The following is a 21297-nucleotide window of genomic DNA, read 5'->3' as shown; positions in this document are numbered from 1 at the left end:
TCAAAATACAGTACTAGCATATAGAGTCTCAATGATGTTTCAAGTAATAAGGACTAATGGTGTACAACCAAAACCGCGGACTTTATCCACTCGATAAGTGATAACCACTTGGAAAGTCCGAATAGGGTAGTTCGATCATTCATCATATGAATATTCATTTGCATGCTTTGAACATCTCTATGTTCCATACCAATGAAACGTGGTACTCGGCATCGCAAATGCTAGTCTCAATCTCAAGCGATCCTTATCCTTATTTGCAGACGGCTCAATTGACTAGGAACAATTTAGAATATACAGTGACTATAAGATGTGTTTCATGATAGCCATCCCCATGTGCTACTACATCTTACATACACTATAGTATATTCAAGGTCTTTATCAAAACAACAATAGTATATCATAATATAACAATATGAAGAAAGATAAAGTCAATGCCATTATAAAAGTGTAAATTATATTAAACAAAAGATTTTTTTACATAGAGTCATAAAAGCCCTTAGCTACAAGTTGGCTAACCGGGCACCCACTCTTTCAAATATAACCTGTAAAATTTTGTTAACACCTGAATCTAAGTTGAGCCCATGAGATCAGCTAAATATAACCTGAATTTTTTTTAACACTTGAATCTGAGTTGAGCTCAGCGTGACCCAGGTGATGCTCGACGTAATAGAGAATTCTGAAAATCCGAGGTCAGGGGCCTCAGCTTGGCGTGACCAAGGTGATGCTCGACGTAATTGAGACTTTTGAAAATCCGAGGTCAGGGCCTCAGCTCGGCATGACCAAGGTGATGTTCAACGTAATAGATGCTTCTGAAATATGATATGGTGGCATAAAACTGGAATACTTTAATTCATATAACGAAATAAAATATTACTGGAAATCCAATACAACTTTCAAAAGTAAAAGGTAAAATTTGCAGCTGTTAAGAATAATATTTGAATAAATGATAGCACTCCAAGGCCACTTCAATTTCTTGCCAGTTGGGTCCTCCAAATAATAAGCATCCGATCTGAGTCTCTCTGTTACCTTGAATGTCCCTTCCCATTTTGGATCAAGCTTTCCTACACTCTCTTCTTTGACTTTTCAGAGCACCATATCTCCAACCTGAAAACCCTTTCTTCGTACCCTACGATTATATGGCCGAGCTATCATGTTTTTATATGCTTCTATCCTGATGGCTGCAGCCTCTCTCTTTTCATCCAAAAAATCCAGGTCATCCGACCTCCTCTTCCCATTCTATTCACCATAAAATATGACCCAAGCTGATTATTCCCGATCTCAGTTGGGAGGACAGCCTCATTCCCATACACCAAGCTAAAAAGAGTTTCTCCCGTTACGATACTTAGAGTTGTTTGGTATGACCATAGCACACTAGGGAGCTCATCCACCCAAATCCCTTGCACTTTTCCAAACCGGGTCTTCAAACTCTACACCAAAGACCTGTTGGTGACCTCTACCTAACCATTTCTTTTGGGGTAAGCAACTGACGTAAAGTGTTGTAGGATTTTCAGTTTTTTGCACCACGCTTGGATACGAGCTCCATGGAACTATCTTCCATTATCCGAGATGAGCTTATGAGGTACCCCGAATCTACAGACAATGTTCTTCCATAGAAATTTTAGGACCTCTGCCTCTGTGATCCTAGCTAGTGTCGGAAAACTGTGTTCAGATCAATTAGAATTGATACCCGGTGCAGCGGAAGTTTAAAATATTTATTTTATTAATATGGAACGATTCCATATCTGGGTATCAAAACTTTATGATTAAATTGTGTAAGTAAAACAAATAATCACTATTAAATATTTTACCTTAAAATCTCGAAGCGAGATTATGGACACCAACAGAATTTAATCTGCTCTTGTTGTATATCCCCGGAACTGATGAACGAACGTTTCTTCAATCAGGTCCACGAATAAAAAACAAAACCCTCTGATTGACTGCACTAGAAATCAATCAGAAGTTTGCGTAGAGAATAAACAGATATGATCTGTTAATTCAGATTGTAATTTTTCACAAAAACACAACCCGAATTTTCTCCAAAAGGGACAGAGGATTTCGAAAATCCCCTTGAATAATATAGGCTGAAATTCGAAAATTGCAAGACTGAAATCACACCAAATTTTCGAACACTACAGTTCTATTTATAGATAATTTCTAGACTGGATTAAGTTATAATTATATCAGGACTCTAACTCCTTAAAGCCCACAATCCATAACTTAAGCCCAACAAGCCAAGCCTGTTGTTATAGAAATTAATATAAAATTCATCGTGACTCCGATTGATAAACTGATTTCACCAATGTGCACAGAAACCATTTCTGCATCTTTTAGAGTCAAGATAATTTTTCTGAATCCGAATTCAGTGATTTCCAAAAATGTTCATCCCTATGTCATTTTAGGAAATTCCACTCCCTTTAGTTAAGAAGTCCAACTTCTCTTTCATTAAATTTAACTCTTTAAATTTAACTATCTCTACGGGATTTTAGTAATCCATTACTTGTGTAACCCTCAATGGTTCAGGAATACAGCTAGCCGTGGGCTCACAACTCCTTGTGACTCGGAACAACAATTTCCGACTTACCCATCGAATTATGGTAAGAGCGCCTAGCAACATCGCCCCATGATTCCCTAGGTATTACTGATAGTGCCTGCAAGAACAGGTAGATTTTGGTTAGCGTATAGTACGGTCTCTTCATCCATATATCCCGATCGAATCAACAACCATTGGTATATCGAGAGTCGTTCGAGATTCGATAACTATGCATAACATCTTGGAGATCTATTAGTGACATCGCATGTGTTACTAGGAACACCAAGTAACCTAAAATACATCATGTACTCTGGCCAGAGATTCGTCACACTAATATCTCCTCAGATCACATAGGATATCCACACTCGCGAGTATGTGGTGAATCCTTGACAACAAAGCATCGACTCCTATATGTGTCGTAACTGTACCCAATCCCGACACCTGATGACCCCAATAGAGTCGGTAAACGAGTCAAAATACAGTACTAGCATATAGAGTCTCAATGATGTTTCAAGTAATAAGGACTAATGGTGTACAACCAAAACCGCGGACTTTATCCACTCGATAAGTGATAACCACTTGGAAAGTTCGAATAGGGTAGTTCGATCATTCATCATATGAATATCCATTTTCATGCTTTGAACATCTCTATGTTCCATACCAATGAAACGTGGTACTCGGTATCGCAAATGCTAGTCTCAATCTCAAGCGATCCTTATCCTTATTTGTGGACGGCTCAATTGACTAGGAACAGTTTAGAATATACAGTCACTATAAGATGTGTTTCATGATAGTCATCCCCATGTGCTACCACATCTTACATACACTATAGTATATTCAAGGTCTTTATCAAAACAACAATAGTATATCATAATATAACAATATGAAGAAAGATAAAGTCAATGCCATTATAAAAGTGTAAATTATATTAAACAAAAGATTGTTTTACATAGAGTCATAAAATCCCTTAGCCACAAGTTGGCTAACCGGGCACCCACTCTTTCAAATATAACCTGTAAAATTTTGTTAACACCTGAATCTAAGTTGAGCCCATGAGATCAGCTAAATATAACCTGAATTTTTTTTAACACTTGAATCTGAGTTGAGCTCAGCGTGACCCAGGTGATGCTCGACGTAATAGAGAATTCTGAAAATCCGAGGTCAGGGGCCTCAGCTTGGCGTGACCAAGGTGATGCTCGACGTAATTGAGACTTTTGAAAATCCGAGGTCAGGGCCTCAGCTCAGCATGACCAAGGTGATGTTCAACGTAATAGATGCTTCTGAAATATGATATGGTGGCATAAGACTGGAATACTTTAATTCATATAACGAAATAAAATATTACTGGAAATCCAATACAACTTTCAAAAGTAAAAGGTAAAATTTGCAGCTGTTAAGAATAATATTTGAATAAATGATAGCACTCCAAGGCCACTTCAATTTCTTGCCAGTTGGGTCCTCCAAATAATAAGCATCCGATCTGAGTTTCTCTGTTACCTTGAATGTTCCTTCCCACTTTGGATCAAGCTTTCCTACACTCTCTTCTTTGACTTTTCGGAGCACCAGATCTCCAACCTGAAAACCCTTTCTTCGTACCCTACGATTATATGACCGAGCTATCATGTTTTTATATGCTTCTATCCTGATGGCTGCAGCCTCTCTCTTTTCATCCAAAAAATCCAGGTCATCCGACCTCCTCTTCCCATTCTATTCACCATAAAATATGACCCGAGCTGATTATTCCCGATCTCAGTTGGGAGGACAGCCTCATTCCCATACACCAAGCTAAAAAGAGTTTCTCCCGTTACGATACTTAGAGTTGTTTGATATGACCATAGCACACTAGGGAGCTCATCCACCCAAATCCCTTGCACTTTTCCAAACCGGGTCTTCAAACTCTACACCAAAGACCTGTTGGTGACCTCTACCTAACCATTTCTTTTGGGGTAAGCAACTGACGTAAAGTGTTGTAGGATTTTCAGTTTTTTGCACCACGCTTGGATACGAGCTCCATGGAACTGTCTTCCATTATCCGAGATGAGCTTACGAGGTACCCCGAATCTACAGACAATGTTCTTCCATAGAAATTTTAGGACCTCTGCCTCTGTGATCCTAGCTAGTGTCGGAAAACTGTGTTCAGATCAATTAGAATTGATACCTGGTGCAGCGAAAGTTTTAAAAATTTATTTTATTAATATGAAACGATTCCATATCTGGGTATCAAAACTTTACGATTAAATTGTGTAAGTAAAACAAATAATCACTATTAAATATTTTACCTTAAAATCTCGAAGCGAGATTATGGACACCAACAGAATTTAATCTGCTCTTGTTGTATATCCCCGAAACTGATGAACGAACGTTTCTTCAATCAGGTCCACGAATAGAAAACAAAACCCTCTGATTGACTGCACTAGAAATCAATCAGAAGTTTGCGTAGAGAATAAACAGATATGATCTGTTAATTCAGATTGTAATTTTTCACAAAAACACAACCCGAATTTTCTCCAAAAGGGACAGAGGATTTCGAAAATCCCCTTGAATAATATAGGCTGAAATTCAAAAATTGCAAGACTGAAATCACACCAAATTTTCGAACACTGCAGTCCTATTTATAGATAATTTCTAGACTGGATTAAGTTATAATTATATCAGGACTCTAACTCCTTAAAGCCCACAATCCATAACTTAAGCCCAACAAGCCAAGCCTGTTGTTATAGAAATTAATATAAAATTCATCGTGACTCCGATTGATAAACTGATTTCACCAATGTGCACAGAAACCATTTCTGCATCTTTTAGAGTCAAGATAATTTTTCTGAATCCGAATTCAGTGATTTCCAAAAATGTCCATCCCTATGTCATTTTAGGAAATTCCACTCCCTTTAGTTAAGAAGTCCAACTTCTCTTTCATTAAATTTAACTCTTTAAATTTAACTATCTCTACGGGGTTTTAGTAATCCATTACTTGTGTAACCCTCAATGGTTCAGGAATACAGCTAGCCGTGGGCTCATAACTCCTTGTGACTCGGAACAACAATTTCCGACTTACCCATCGAATCATGGTAAGAGCGCCTAGCAACATCGCCCCATGATTCCCTAGGTATTACTGATAGTGCCTGCAAGAACCAGTAGATTTTGATTAGCATACAGTACGGTCCCTTCATCCATATATCCCGATCGAATCAACAACCATTGGTATATCGAGAGTCGTTCGAGATTTGATAACTATGCATAACATCTTGGAGATCTATTAGTGACATCGCATGTGTTACTAGGAACACCAAGTAACCTAAAACACATCATGTACTCTGGCCAGAGATTCGTCACACTAATATCTCCTCAGATCGCATAGGATATCCACACTCGCGAGTATGTGGTGAATCCTTGACAACAAAGCATCGACTCCTATATGTGTCGTAACTGTACCCAATCCCGACACCTGATGACCCCAATAGAGTCGGTAAACGAGTCAAAATACAGTACTAGCATATAGAGTCTCAATGATGTTTCAAGTAATAAGGACTAATGGTGTACAACCAAAACCGCGGACTTTATCCACTCGATAAGTGATAACCACTTGGAAAGTCCGAATAGGGTAGTTCGATCATTCATCATATGAATATCCATTTGCATACTTTGAACATCTCTATGTTCCATACCAATGAAACGTGGTACTCGGCATCGCAAATGCTAGTCTCAATCTCGAGCGATCCTTATCCTTATTTGCGAACGGCTCAATTGACTAGGAACAGTTTAGAATATACAGTGACTATAAGATGTGTTTCATGATAGCCATCCCCATGTGCTACCACATCTTACATACACTATAGTATATTCAAGGTCTTTATCAAAACAACAATAGTATATCATATTATAACAATATGAAGAAAGATAAAGTCAATGTCATTATAAAAGTGTAAATTATATTAAACAAAAGATTGTTTTACATAGAGTCATAAAAGCCCTTAGCCACAAGTTGGCTAACCGGGCACCCACTCTTTCAGCTAGAGCCTCGGATTTCACCCACTTATAGAAATAGTCGATGGTGACGAGCAAGAACTCCTTCTGGGCTAGAGATGGGGGAAAATGGCCTATGATATCAATCCCCCACTGATCAAATGGACATGCTGCAACTATTCCTTTCAGTTTTGCTGCCGACTGGTGCTGAAGTCTGTTGTGTCTCTGGCAACCATCACAGGAGGTAACCAATGATAGGGCATCTTTTTGAATAGTAGACCAAAAGTACCATGCCAAGAGTACCTTGTGAGTTAAGGAATAAGACCTGATTGGTTCCCACAACAGCCCTCGTGTATCTTTCTCATAACATAATCAGACTCTTTGGGGCCCAGGCATTTCAGAAAGGGTCGGGAAAATGACCTCTTGTACAACACCTCCGCAATCATAACAAAGCGTAGACTGCGTTGCTTCAACTTGTAAGATTTTTTTGGATCTCTGGGTAATTCACTTCTTCTCATGTATCTCAACAGCTCAGCTCGCCAATCCTCTTTCTCATGCTCTGGGAGTGCGAGGTCGGTAATAGATGTTAACTCTACTTGGACCACCACTTTCCGAACCTTCCAGTTGTGAAGTGAGTTGGCCATCTTTGCGAGGACATCCACCTTCTCATTTTCGCCTTGAGAGATCTGCTCAAACAAAAATTCAATGAAGAGCCCTTGAGCCTCTTCTATTACTTTCACGCACTCTCTCTGCTTCTCATTCTTCATCTCATATGATCCATTTACCTGCTGAGCTACTAATTGGGAATCGGAGAATATGTGCACCCGTGCTACCCCACCTGCCTGGCATCTCGAAGGCCAGCTAAGACAGTCTCGTATTCTGTCTCGTTATTAGATGTCATGAAGTCTAACCTGACTGCCAGCCAGGGGCGGCCCTAAGGTAGGGCGGGCCGGGCGACCGCCCATGGCCCTACCTCGAGACGGGCCACCGATTATTTTTAAAAATTTAATATTTAAATTAATATCCAAATAAATTTAATTAATAAATAATGATATAACAAAATAAAGAATTTGTGAATAGGTTTTTATAACAAAAATCTTGCTCCAAATGAGTTAAACCACCACAATCTCTCATGGTTCACTTATTCTGTTCAACTTCTATCTCATTTTCTCATGCGGCCCTCCAAACAATTTAATTCATGCATGAAAATTTCTCGTAGACCTCCGTTGTATTATAGGTAGACATACCGTCAAGTTTTTCTTTACTTATTATTCAATAAACTATGTTGATTATTCTGATTGCATGTTATGAAATTAAGTAATTTTACAAAATGTAGAATTTTTCTTCTCATTTTTTTCATTTACTAATTAATGGATTGTTGTATCATTATTTTATTAATTTATATCACAATAATTTATTATCTTTATCTTATGTACATGTACATTTTTTGTTAGTATTTGACTTCATTATTCAGTACTATTTACATTATTTATGAATTTAGTTAAATAATTCCATTCTTGCACAAATATTCATCATAAATGTAAAAAAAAAAAAATGAATACTTTGTTTTTTTAAAATGCAATAAGAGTGAATTTTTAAATAATATTGGTTGTTTAATAATTTATTTTGAAAAATTATGTGTAAAATTCTTTCTAATGTGTTTGTTCTTTAATATTATATGTATGTATCTATACCTTAAGTGAGAGGCCCTTAGAGAAACCAACTTGGTCTCTTGGTATGACCTCAATTTGAATTTCAAATTATTATAAAAATAATGGTGGGAAATAATTAATATAAATGTATAATTCATGATATTTTAATTATTTTTCATATACTTATGACTAATATTTAACCCAATAAAAATTCATTTTTTGTTCTTATAAATTTATTAGATTTTTTTCCAAAATCAATTTTAATAAAAAAAAAATCAAATTTTTCATCACACACAACGGGTGTGCAAATATACTAGTATACATTATTAATGAAAGTGGGTCACATTTTTAACTTCGTCCCGGGCCACATTTTTCTCAGGACCGGCCCTGCTGCCAGTCTTATCTCATCACATGGTGATGAGATAAGAAGTACTTCGATTCCACTGCATTCGCTGGTCGAAGACCTATCCATATATACTTTCCATAAATCCTCCACCTCTGCATGCATGGTCTCAGCCAAAAAATCATCTAAATCCCGAGCTTTGATTGTCGTCATGGGCTCATATTGGATGTCGTACTCACTTAGTTCAGTTTTCCACTTCACCATTCGACCTGACACATCAGCATTTGTCAAGATTCTCCCCATTGGGTTGTTTTTCAATACGATAATGGGGTGTGACAAAAAAATAAGGCATGAGCTTCCGAGCTGTCATGACCAACGCCAACGCCAATTTCTCCACTCTTGAGTATCGGAGCTTAGAACCTTTGAGGGCATGAGAGAAAAAATACACCGGGTGTTGAGATGTCCCCTTTTGTCTGATGAGCACGAAACTCAATGCTCCTCAGTGGCATATAAGTAGATGTATAATGGTTCACCTAGAATAGCTTTGGCGAGCATGAAGAGCTCGGCTAAGTAACTCTTGAGGTCCTCAAATTCTTTTCCGCAGTCATCATCCCCCTCAAAATTTTTGGTCTTTCGGAGGACCTGAAAAAGGATAAGCTGCAATGAGCTGACCTGGAGATGAAGCTAGATAAAGTTGTTATTCTCCCTGCCAATCTCTGAACTTCTTGGAGATTGCGAGGAGTTGACATAGATCGGATGACTTCTATTTTCTCCGGGTTAGATTCGATACCCCTGTCAGTAACCATATAACCCAAGAATTTCCCGCTCCTTACTACAAAAACACATTTTTTGGATTGAGATTAACCCCATAGGACCTAAGTTTAGAGAATTTCTTCGTTAGATCGATCACCGAGTCTGCATCATTCTGGGATTTTACCAGAATATCACCGACATAAACCTCCACATTCCGTCCCATCTGCCCTGAGAACACTTTATCCATCAATCTCTGATAATTTTCCCTTGCATTTTTCTACCCGAAAGAAATTACCACGTAACAGAAAGTTCCTTGTGAGGTGGTGAAACTTACCTTATCTTGATCATCCTCAGCCATGGGGATTTGGTGATATCCCTGGTAGGCATCCATAAAACATAAGTACTGATGACCTGCTATTGAGTTAACCAATTGATCAATCTGAGGTAAAGGATAACAGTCCTTCGAGCAGGCCTTGTTCAAATCTCTGAAATCAACACACATCCTCCACTTTCCCAAGCTCTTGGGCAGCAGGACCACATTCGATGGCCAGGTGGGGAATTGTATTTCTCTGATGTGTCCTGCTGTAAGGATCTCATCCACCTGTTTCTTAATTAACTGGTCCTTCTCGGGTCAAAAGTGTCGGTTCTTCTGTTTGACGGAACGAGCTCTCTAGAAGGTGTTGAGGGTGTGTGCCATGATCTTTGGGTTAACACCAGCGAGCTCGGATATGGACCAAGAAAATACATCCTAGTTTCTTCTCACACAATACGTCAAGCTCTGCTTCAGTTGGGGGCTCAGGTCGGCTGCCAATTTGATTTATTTCCCTGAGAGCTTAGCTCAATTATGTCATGATCTTCTTCGGCCATTAGCAACACACCTCGGTTAAAGGACCTCGGCGCATGGCCCATCAACACCATCCCTACTTCCTTATTACTCCTCTTCGCATCCGTTCTTATTTTATTCACATAGCATAGTCGAGCTGATTTCTAGTCAACACAGACAACCCCGACCCCTTTTCCAACAGGGAAATTCAAATTTTGGTGATAGGTTGAGGCCATATCCCGGAATTTACTTAGGGCAAGGCGGCCTAAAATTCCATTGAATGAGGACGGTGCGTCCACCACTGTGAAGCAGGCCATATTCGTAACACGTTGCTATCCACTCCCTAAAGACAACGGGAGCACTATATGACCCAATGGTTGCAGAGCATGGCTAGTAAATCCATACAGATCTGTGGTGATGGGCTCCAAGCAAATCCCTCCACCTTCATCTGATCCAAAGTTTCCTTGAATAGAATGATAACTGAGCTGCATGTGTCTACAAAAATGAAAGCCACATCGTAATTTTCCACGGTTAAGGTTACCAAAAGCGGGTCATTATGGGGCACGGAAACATCTTTTAGGTCATCTCTCCCAAAGCAGATGTCTGGCTCAACAGTGTGATTAGGTTGAGAGTTCACCTCAAAACTTTCCAACCTATGCCCGTAATCCTTCCGAGCTCTCCCCGAATCTCCATCCGTAGCTCCTCTTGAGATCATATGTATGACTCCTCGGGTAGGTTGATTCGCTATCTACTCGACCGATCCCACTGATTATTTTGTGAGGCTCGGTCTCGCTGGTCGGTTCGGTCCACTCGAACTTAGTTTCTTTGATTCCCTCATCAGGGAGCTCTGCCTCGCTGAGCATACTGATTTGGCTTGGCTCGGCTCGCTTGGTGAGCTCAGATCTTATCCTAGGATCCTCATGGATGATCCTCTGCACCTTATCCCCAATCTCTGGCATTCGTTAGTAATATGCACATACTCCTGGTGGAACTCACAAAACTTGTCTAATGGAGGTAATAGTGGACCTCTCTCAGCTTTCCTCGGCCTCTGTAGCTTCTGTCGCTCCTTGAATACCTGCATCACCCTTTGGAGAGGGTCACATAAAAGTAATGTCCCTTAGCCCGTCTCTGATCATCTGCTGCTCGTTTTTTTCCTACTTTCACCCTTCCATCTGCTTTCACTCTTGATTTCTTTCTTGACCCTCCTTTCATCCTTTTTTTACTTTGAGCATCCTCCAGATTTACATATTTATTAGCTTGGCTAAGGAGTTCATCAAAAGTAACTGGTGGTTTTTTCCCCAGGGACTTAAAAAATTCTCCTCCCATTAAGCCCTGAGTGAAAAATTTACTAGGGTATCAGCTATGACAGCTGGTACCTCTAGAGCTGTTGCATTAAAGTGATGGATGAATTCTCTCAATGATTCTACCTCAGACTGATTCAAATTAAATAGACTAAGAGAGTTTTTTAATACTTCTTGCTACTCGCAAACTGCTGAACGAAAGCTGCACTGAAGTCATTGAAACTGCGAAAGCTACCGGGCTGTAAAATATTGAACTATTGTTGGGCCGACCTGACTAGAGTGGTAAGGAAAACCCGACACTTGATCCCATGTGAGTATCTGTGCAACAGAGAGATGTTCTCAAACCTCCCCAATTTTTCTTTTGGATATGAACTGCCATCATACTCCCCTACCACAGGACGTCAAAAATTTACGGGGAGCTCTTCGTCTAAGATGACCTGAGAGAAAGGGTTCTCCCTATGAATCGGACCAAGTCGGCCTCCCATCTGCCGACCTAACCTTCTGATTTCCTCCCGCATCATATCCACCTGATTGGGCTGACCTCCTGGTGGTGGTGGTGGTGGAGGTGGAGGTAGAGGCGGTGGCTGGTTCCGGTTAAGTGTTTTTTCCACTGTGCGGGCGATCAACTGAGTGAGTTGATCTAAATTCAAGTTGGCCACATTTCATCCTCTGCGCTGACGACCCGACATATCCACTTATTATCTCAGAATTTCCCACAGACGGAGCCAATTGATGCTATTGAGAAACGCGATCCCTTGGCAAAGCTAAGAGATATAGTCTGACATGATAAGAGCCTGCAATCAACAACAAGAGTGTTAGGAGGGGATAGGAGATGTTTCCGACGTATACCTTCCGATGCTCAAGTCAGATGCTAGGACATTAGAATATAGTGAGTGACGTGTGTGCACTCGATGATGTTGAACCCTTAACAACGAAATCAAACCTGGTATTTATAGGAAAAACCTCCGGATTTGGTGCCGCCCTTCCTTAATTTGAATCCGGGAATATTGAGATTTCAATCCCGTTGAATCTCGACTGAGATCTTGTCCAAATATTCCCTAAAGATGGAAGGTCAAATCTTTGAAGTGATCTGATTACGATTGGCTGGCCTGGTGTTCTAGCTGACCTCCCACGTTGCTGACCTGACATCTTGCCGACCTACCATCTGGCCGACCTGGATTTGGTGGCGAAGGAGCTGTGTCCACCTGCCATCTGGGCTGACCTGGGATTGGTGGCGAGGGTGCTGTGCCGACCTTCCATCTGGGCCGAACTAGAATTATTGGCGAGGAAGCTGTGCCGACCTAGCTACCACCTAACCGATCTGAGGGACTAAGGTAAGGGTTATCGTTTGGATGAGCTGATCTCATCCCGGGGTATCGGTTTAATATACCATATCATGAAAATTTATTAACATTAATTGATAATAAGGATTATATATATATATATATATATATATATATATATATATATATAGTTTCGATTCCACGCACCTTTGTGCAAGATTTTCGCGAGGTACCACTAAAACGCACCAATGGGTTTTAGTGTTTCATTTTTTTTTACAAATCACTAAAACCCACTGGTGGGTCCACTGGTGGGTTTTAGAGGTCGTTCATAAAAATCCTGCACACTAGAGTGCATCACAATGTTTAATCAACAGAATTAAAAATGTTGGCCGGGAAAATAAGACAAAATTTACTCGAAGGTTTCATGCATGATTGTTGAAGATAAATACGGTATGGATCTGTAATATTAATAAGGAAAAACTGCAATTTTGGTCTTGTATGTTTGTCACTTTGCGATTTTTGTTCTCTATGTTTTCGTATTTCAGTTTTAGTCCTGCATGTTTTGATTTTGGCAAGTTCAATCCTTTTTAATAGAAAATGCTTACGTGACATTATACATGTCAGCTCCACATTAGCACTGCCTTGGTGCCACATCAGCGCCACATAGGAAAAAAGACTAAAATTGCCACAAAAAATAATAATAATAAAGATAGCGGACTAAAACTGAAATCTGAAAATATAAAAGATCGAAATCGCAAAATGACAAAAATAAAGGACCAAAAAAGCAATTTTTTCTATTAATAATACATGAAGTTCATGTTACGTACGTTATAGGAATAGGAGGGGAATACTTGATATTTGATATAAACTCAATTCAATATAGATTTTAAATTTTAATATAAAAATTTCCATATAGATTTTAATTAATTTGAACTTTTTATTTTTCCACAAAATCGTCTAAACGTTTAGAACTCTGCGTTTATATTTTCCTCTTATAGTTTCCTCGCATTAAACGTTATATATGCTTAATTATAATTTCTTTTCTTATAAACAAGACGAACGTGGTCCAAAAAATAAATCGAGTAATATTAAGAACACAGAACAAACATACCAAAATCATCTATTTAATTTATTCAAATTTTCAGCCGATCATAGCAATAACATCCCTATTTTCTAAATTATATATCACTAACAATAATATATAAATGTTCTAGAGGCTCCAATTTATCTTGCACATTTGTGCAAAAATTTTGATGTATTTTAAATGTACTTTTATATAACGAGCCATTTATTTGTATTCATAAATTAATTAATGTATATATATTTATATTTTAAAAAAAATTGATTGATAAGTGATAACTCTATGTAGAATACTACTGTAACCGAATCCCAAAAAAAAAAAATCGAAGTGGCCCATGACAATTTAATGCACAAAAGGACTATGACCATTAATCAGCGGCCATGCATGCATACTAATTGACTAATTTGTACCTCTACAGATCTTTCAAGCAAATTTCATCTGAAAAGCTAATTAATTTTTTGACAGCAACGCAAAATTAAATGTTAAGTTTTAATATTATAATAATATCAAAATTAGATTTGCAGAACGCACAACGCTAAATTCCTCGTGTAACCTAATTAAGCTATTCTACAAACAATTCTTTATGGAGTCAAACATTACAAGATAAACACATAATCTTGATTATTTAAAAGATCCAAAAAAAAAAAAATAGATCAATAATTTTTCCACTAATCTTTTGAAGAACTCGATCGATCGGAACCAAATAAATAACTGATCGTGCACGTGTTGCGACTTGGCGCATGCACCTCATTCACAAACCAAACCGAAAGAGAAGCTATAAATATATATATATTTACAATATCACAAATCTATTTATTCCTCCCCGACAGAATAATTCGAGGCAGTTCAAAGTTGCATTAACTCCCATTTCTTTCACGCACTCACACAAATTAGACAAATGAAGCAGAGATTGAGTAATGATTCAAGAACCCTATTTGTAGTAAGTGGCAAGTGGGGTTTTCGTCATAAAATGGTTAGGTAAATAATCAATCCCACATACTTCTTAGACTACAGTAACTCTATTTATTATTTCTTCACACACACACACTTATATATATATGTTCTTGCATGCAAGCAATATTAATTTCAAATCATCACACAAAGTTTGTATCAGATTTTCACACCCTTTTTTGTGAAGTTTTCTAACAGAACTAAAATGGCAAGATTAATAACGTCGAATTCGAGCGAAAACTTGGAGGTGAAGAAAGGTCCTTGGACTCGAGATGAAGACCAGAAGTTGTGCGAGTACATCGAACAATTCGGCCATGGGAGTTGGCGAGCTCTCCCGGCAAAAGCTGGTAAATATTTTACCCTGCATGCATGCAATTTAATTTCCACCAGATTTGTCATAACATTATTACAATGTTATCTGATTTTTCATCAAGGGGTTGAAAGTCGAACATTTTTATTTTCGAAATAAATTATTAATATGTGAAGTACTTTTAGTTTTTGGACGATATATTGTTGGTTCCTAAACTAAGAAAAAAAAAACTAGAGGCGTAAACGAATCGATCGAACAAACCGATCATAGACGATGATTTAATTGTTACTTGTATATATATATATGTTGCATATATGCGCGCAGGGCTTGAAAGGTGCGGGAAAAGTTGCAGACTTAGGTGGAAAAATTATCTGAGACCTGATATCAAGAGAGGGAAATTCAGTGTGCAAGAAGAGAAGACCATTATTAGACTTCATGCTCTTTTAGGCAACAGGTAACAATATTAATGAATATATTATATTATAACCAAGATTATTCCATATATTTATATATATCAAAAGTTATAAATAATATATATAGAGTAACGATATAAATTCAAATCTTTTAAATTATATGCGACGCCGAAAGACTGATAAAATGTAGCAGTCTTCTGCATCAAACATTAATTATTTCCTTACATGACATTAGGTGGTCGGCAATAGCAAGCCATTTACCAAAGAGAACCGATAACGAAGTCAAGAACTACTGGAACACCCGTGTCAAGAAACGGTTAGCTCGAATGGGGATCGACCCGTTGACCCACAAGCCGAAGAACGTTGACCCCGACGGCTCCGCTCAATCCAGACTAGCCGCCAACCTCAACCACATGGCGCAATGGGAGACGGCTCGGCTGGAAGCCGAAGCCAGGCTCGTTCGTGAGTCCAAACGTTTGTCGGACCTCCACCTACAACTCCTCCGCAAAGCCACCGCCCCGCCACCTCCGCCGTGCCTTGACGTGCTAAGAGTCTGGCTAGCCACTACCGCCACGGCCAACGGAAGCCTCGAGTCACCAACGTCTACGTTCACCTTCTCCACCAACTCGAACAGTACAGTTCCACTAAACGGTGGAACTGGTCCAATCATCGAGAACAACGCGGACGTCGGAGTCAAGGGTAAAATGGGGAGTTCACAAGTACAGTTTGAAGACAATTATATCAAGTACCCCCTCGACTACAATTATAACACGTCAAGTGCAACAGATGTTGTATCCGCGAGTTACGGCATTAATTCGGTTAGCGTCCTCGTCGGAGATAATATTGAAGACGACAGGAGTTACTGGAATGACCTACTAGATTTGTTGAATTCGCCATTATAAATTTATAATCAATCAATGTTTTAAGATAGAAGGTTATAAAGTACAAGATTAGTGTTTAGGGTTAGTTAATTTGCTCTCATTAAGGGAAACCACTGCTCAAGTACTAGCTATTTCGATTGATCATTGATGAAGACCAGAAGTTGTACAAATCTGCTAATAAATGATCATTGATCACCAACACCAAACCTAGTACTTTTACTTGTACATATAATATAGAGTTTAAAACATGATTCAAAATAATTATGAACTTGGTCTTAATTAAATTCCTAATTACGGTCGCGAGTATTTGTTCCTAGGTAATTAAGGTAGATTTCAACTTAGCATATGAGTAATACCCCAATGATAGATCTAATGTTCCATGATTTGCCACGTCAACAAGATATAATTAATTACGCTTATGTGTAAAAATACGAACCGTTGGATGCATGATTTGGGTATTATCCATATGCTAGGATCTCATCTACCGGTAATTAACTTGTTTAATCGAGAATTATTAATGTTAAACGGTAAATTGTACTACAGTACTAAAACATGCATCTTTAAATTAATAATGTTGCATAAAATTTTATTAGAAATATATTATAATGAATCGATGAATTAGTAGTTTATTATTTTAAAGAATATTGTTTTCGATTCAACGAAAATGAACTTAATTACATGAATAATCATTGTGTTTCATTAAGGTATTTATTATATTTTCAATAATATAAAAAAACAAAATTCATTATGCATGTATATTCATGGAAAAAGATCCTCTGCTGGAGAGATAAACACCATTGGTGTTGTGCATTGAAATAGACATGATTTGCAATATTCCATGTGTGTAATTAATTAAATATCCATAAAATGAATTACAAAAGGTTATTTCAATACACAATATCATGTGCTAATCCGGATCGGTATATTCCTAAACATAAGTCATGATATTCATTCGAGCGGTTAGTACAAGTACTTTACAATTTTTTTGTCTCAGTTTGAAAACACAATACTAGAGTTTTTAGATCCAATGACAAAAGTTATAGATGAAATCCAATTAGATATAAATTTTAAGAAATAAAAAATTTTAATAAATCATATTTTTAAAAATTGTCCTAGTTATAATTTTAATTTTAGATAATTTTAGTTATATATTATTCATCTTTCATTTCGGGCTTGGGCATATCTTTCATTGGGCCTTCATACAGAGTATTGAAGTTGGCCCATCTTAATGTCAGCCCATATATTTTAATAAGGTGTTCTTCAAGCTTTTAATTGAAGAGACCGAAGTAAACGGCCGGCCGGCGGGCGTGGGATAGATGAATGCCGGCGACAATGACGTCAAGAAAATCCTGCTTACGTCACTCTCAGCGATGGTGGCGGAAACGACGACGTTCCCGATCGACTTTCTCAAAACGCGGCTACAACTCCACGGCGAGTCCCTGCAATCGGTGAACCCAGCATCAACGTTCGAAATCGCCTTGCAGGTGGCTCGAAACGACGGCGTTTTGGGTCTGTACAAAGGTCTTTCCCCCGCTATTTTCCGGCACATGTTGTACACACCAATCCGAATAGTAGGCTACGAGCATTTGCGCGGCATCGCTGTAAGTTTCTCCGAGGATTCGATTCCGTTCTACAGCAAAGCGGTAATTGGTGGGATTTCAGGCGGAATTGCACAGGTAATTCTTGATATATGAGTTATTTTTATTATTCTTTCCCCCCCCCCCCCCCCCCCCCCCCCTAATGAATCTAATTATTAGTTTGTTAGTAAGTGAATACATTGAAAACTGGGAATTCTTCAATGCATTTGCAAATAGGCTAATTTCTTTGAATTTCGGTGAATTGCGTGCATTTTAGCTAGGAAAGGTGGATCAGAAGATCATAAAGTTTGTCCTGTTTTTAGTTAATTTTTATCGAGAGATATTTCAACTTCTATCTTTCATCTATTCAACCTTCAAAGTTGCTTTCTTGGTTCATCAGAATTATTCTTTCCCATAGGAAGCGAACACTATTAATGCTTCAGCTAGTTTAGTTTAATAATCGGCAGTCATCACGTCTACTATTGAGGGAGGTCAGCTATGACAATCGACATTTATGGGTTCATCAGCGTCCTCTACGCAGGATGTTTGGGAATTTGTAACCAAGACGACATTTTTAAACTGCATCAGGGGCGAAAAAAGGTGTGCTTGTTAGTAAAATACTGCCTTTTCGACCAGTAATGGAGCATGTTCTACGAGCTAGCTCAACTGCTTTTCTGTAGTACAACCAGAGCACTCCGAAGGTCCCAATTCTATGTGGTTCATGGCATGTGAACACCAATTATAAGAAACTTGGACGGTTGAACCCTGCCATCACGTATTGCGACTACATAAAGTGTGATCAAACTAAACCGATACCCTTTCTTGTTATACAACTTAAAGCTTATGGATTCACTGATTGATTTGGTGTGTAAGCAATGCATTCCAAGTTGCATCCCATTACATCCCTTGGTGAAGAATGAAGGTCAATAATGAGTTAAATTGTAGTTTATTTTGGTTAGATAACCTACAAATTGCACGCGAGATAATCTTTACTGCACTTAGTCTTGTGGTGCCTTTGCTCTTGATTTTACGTTCCATGTATACACATCCATACAGGTGACATTTATCAACTTATAACAAAATCTTATTTGCTTTGACGGTTTTCTCCATTTTTCTTCCCCGTCTAGCCGTTGGATCATGATATCTGATTTCAGCTCTGCTCGGCCTCTTGTTCTTGCTGTCAAACTTCTATTTACTTCACTCTTGAGGGAATAATTAGCTTACTCAAAAAATATTTCTATTTCTTCATAACTTCTATCCATGATGACAATTTTTTGTGCAATATAATCATTCCTTGTATGTGCTTCACATACCAAAATATCAGTAACACCCTTTACATTTAAATTTTTGATAATCATGTCAGAACCGAGCTCTCATTTCTCACTTTTCTGGTTCTTACTTTTATGTTCTTAGCGTAGCTAATTGCAAGCCCTGCTGATCTCATCAAAGTGAGGATGCAAGCAGATGGTCGTATGGTGGGCCAAGGTTTACGACCTAGGTACTCGGGGCTGTTCGATGCCCTAACTAAAATCATTCACTCTGAAGGATATTTAGGACTTTGGAAAGGCGTTTCCCCTAATGTGCAAAGAGCATTCTTAGTTAACATGGGCGAATTAGCTTGTTACGACCATGCCAAACGATTCATTATCGAAAATCAGATTTGTAGTGACAACATATATGCACACACTATGTCTTCCATTATGTCCGGTCTTTCAGCTACTGCTTTGAGCTGTCCAGCAGACGTAGTTAAGACTAGAATGATGAACCAAGCCACCGGGGCGGAAAGCAAGTTCAGATATAGAAACTCCTATGATTGTCTTGTGAAGACTGTTAGAATTGAAGGATTTCGGGCACTGTGGAAGGGATTTCTACCGACGTGGGCTAGGCTCGGCCCCTGGCAATTTGTGTTCTGGGTCTCATACGAAAAGTTCCGTCATATTACCGGCTTGACGTCCTTCTGAGGAGTTGGCCTCATTCACAAAATTAACATTCTGGATTCAAGAAAGTTTTCCAAGAGACGGTGTTTACTTTGCAGGGACTTAAATGAAAGAAGAAGTCTGAATTTGTGTCATTTGTATCAATGCTGCTATGAGAAAGCAATTTTTCGTTCTGACCACGTGAATTGTTCTTGTTGGCAGCAGGTGATCATATTATGGGGTAAAATTCCGAAATCCATCTAGTGTTTTTTGCATTGTTCATATCTTGATAAATATAATTATATAATAAGGATGACATTACCATCTAAATTTCATCCATTCCGAGCAAATAGTCGGTCATTTAAGCAGTTGTGGGTTCCTGGGTCATAATATAAAGTTCCATGTATATTCTTTTCATGTGATACCATAAGTTCGTACATATGAAAAACCACACGTGACTTCTTTATCATTACTAGATTAGTGCATGGGATATTATCCAAAGGATAGGGAATCCACTTAGCATTGTTTGGTTTGATGTATTATTAATTTATGTATAACTTATCTCAATTAATTTCGTCTTATTTTCGTCATATTATTTATCTATTTATTAATTAATAATTTTACATCAATTAAATCAAATAAATTTTAATCTATCCATTAAATCAAATAATATATTAACTATTTTTTCTTATTTATTTTTAATTTACATTATATTACTTATCTATGGATTAATTATAATATAATGGATTATATTATAGTCTCCATTGATTCTGGGTGTGAAACATTTTACTGGGTTTATTGGATAATAACATTATTATTTTATTTATAGAAAGTTTGGAAATAAGTAATGACATAGAATATACATGCACGTTCCAAAAAAAAATGTATATATGTGTACACACACGAAGTGCTACAAAGTTCTTTGTTGTTTACATTTATCATTGATCGATGGGTTATGCCCAAATAATTTACTGGGCTCAGGCCCGACCATAAAGGCCCAATACAAATATTTTTATGGCCCAGAAATATTTAATTATTATTTATATTTCTTTAAGAAGACCCTGAAATCTAAAAATGTCCATAAGAGGCTCAAACCCGCGAAACTCTCCAAATATATAAAAATAGCTCAAGTCACCTCAATCTTAACGTACACATTTTTTTAGCACTATAACGTTCTACTCTCGAATATTATTCTTTGAGTAATCACTAACTTGAGCGTCTGAGTGCCTTCGTCGGGAACCCTCTCAGCTCCTCCGACTTTGCTTTGTGACATAGGAACGACCCATCAAAGATCTCAACTGAGAAAGTACAAGGAACTGCTGATACTCCGGATTATGCGGAAACAACTTGTCGGGTACAAGAATTTTTGGCTACATTAACTTGGCGCCGTCTATGGGAAAATGTTCTCTACGTTATTGAGAGTGCATATTACTTCAAAAATGTCTCAAGAAAATAACGGCAATGGAAACGTACCGCCGAACATTACTCTCACCCAGGAAGCCTTGACTACATTAATGAAAATC

At 38.1% G+C, this 21297-nt stretch overlaps 2 protein-coding genes across 2 annotated transcripts; both read left to right on the top strand.

The window, feature by feature from the left end:
* Positions 1-14856: 14856 nt before the first annotated feature.
* Positions 14857-16356, top strand: LOC140886624 (transcription factor MYB106-like). The gene is made up of 3 exons (XM_073293310.1): positions 14857-15024; positions 15312-15441; positions 15636-16356. Exons 1-3 carry the CDS (start codon positions 14883-14885, stop codon positions 16300-16302), a joined length of 939 nt encoding a protein of 312 aa, XP_073149411.1. The 5' UTR covers positions 14857-14882; the 3' UTR covers positions 16303-16356.
* Positions 16357-17579: 1223 nt separating this feature from the next.
* Positions 17580-20109, top strand: LOC140886632 (mitochondrial uncoupling protein 3). The gene is made up of 2 exons (XM_073293323.1): positions 17580-17957; positions 19277-20109. The coding sequence occupies exons 1-2, from the start codon at positions 17598-17600 to the stop codon at positions 19817-19819; spliced, it is 903 nt and encodes a 300-aa protein (XP_073149424.1). The 5' UTR covers positions 17580-17597; the 3' UTR covers positions 19820-20109.
* The last annotated feature ends 1188 nt before the right edge of the window (positions 20110-21297 follow it).

The sequence above is a fragment of the Henckelia pumila genome, chromosome 1 (genome assembly GCF_033568475.1).
Source record: "Henckelia pumila isolate YLH828 chromosome 1, ASM3356847v2, whole genome shotgun sequence".
In the NCBI taxonomy this organism is placed as follows: domain Eukaryota; kingdom Viridiplantae; phylum Streptophyta; class Magnoliopsida; order Lamiales; family Gesneriaceae; genus Henckelia; species Henckelia pumila.
This window is presented reverse-complemented; position numbering and strand designations above follow the sequence as displayed.

Coding starts and splice junctions, on each gene's coding strand:
- LOC140886632 (XM_073293323.1), top strand. CDS start 17,598: ATGAATGCCGGCGACAATGACGTCAAGAAAATCCTGCTTACGTCACTC. Junction 17,958..19,276: donor TTTCAGGCGGAATTGCACAG/GTAATTCTTGAT, acceptor TTCTTAGCGTAG/CTAATTGCAAGCCCTGCTGA.
- LOC140886624 (XM_073293310.1), top strand. CDS start 14,883: ATGGCAAGATTAATAACGTCGAATTCGAGCGAAAACTTGGAGGTGAAG. Junction 15,025..15,311: donor AGCTCTCCCGGCAAAAGCTG/GTAAATATTTTA, acceptor ATATGCGCGCAG/GGCTTGAAAGGTGCGGGAAA. Junction 15,442..15,635: donor CATGCTCTTTTAGGCAACAG/GTAACAATATTA, acceptor ACATGACATTAG/GTGGTCGGCAATAGCAAGCC.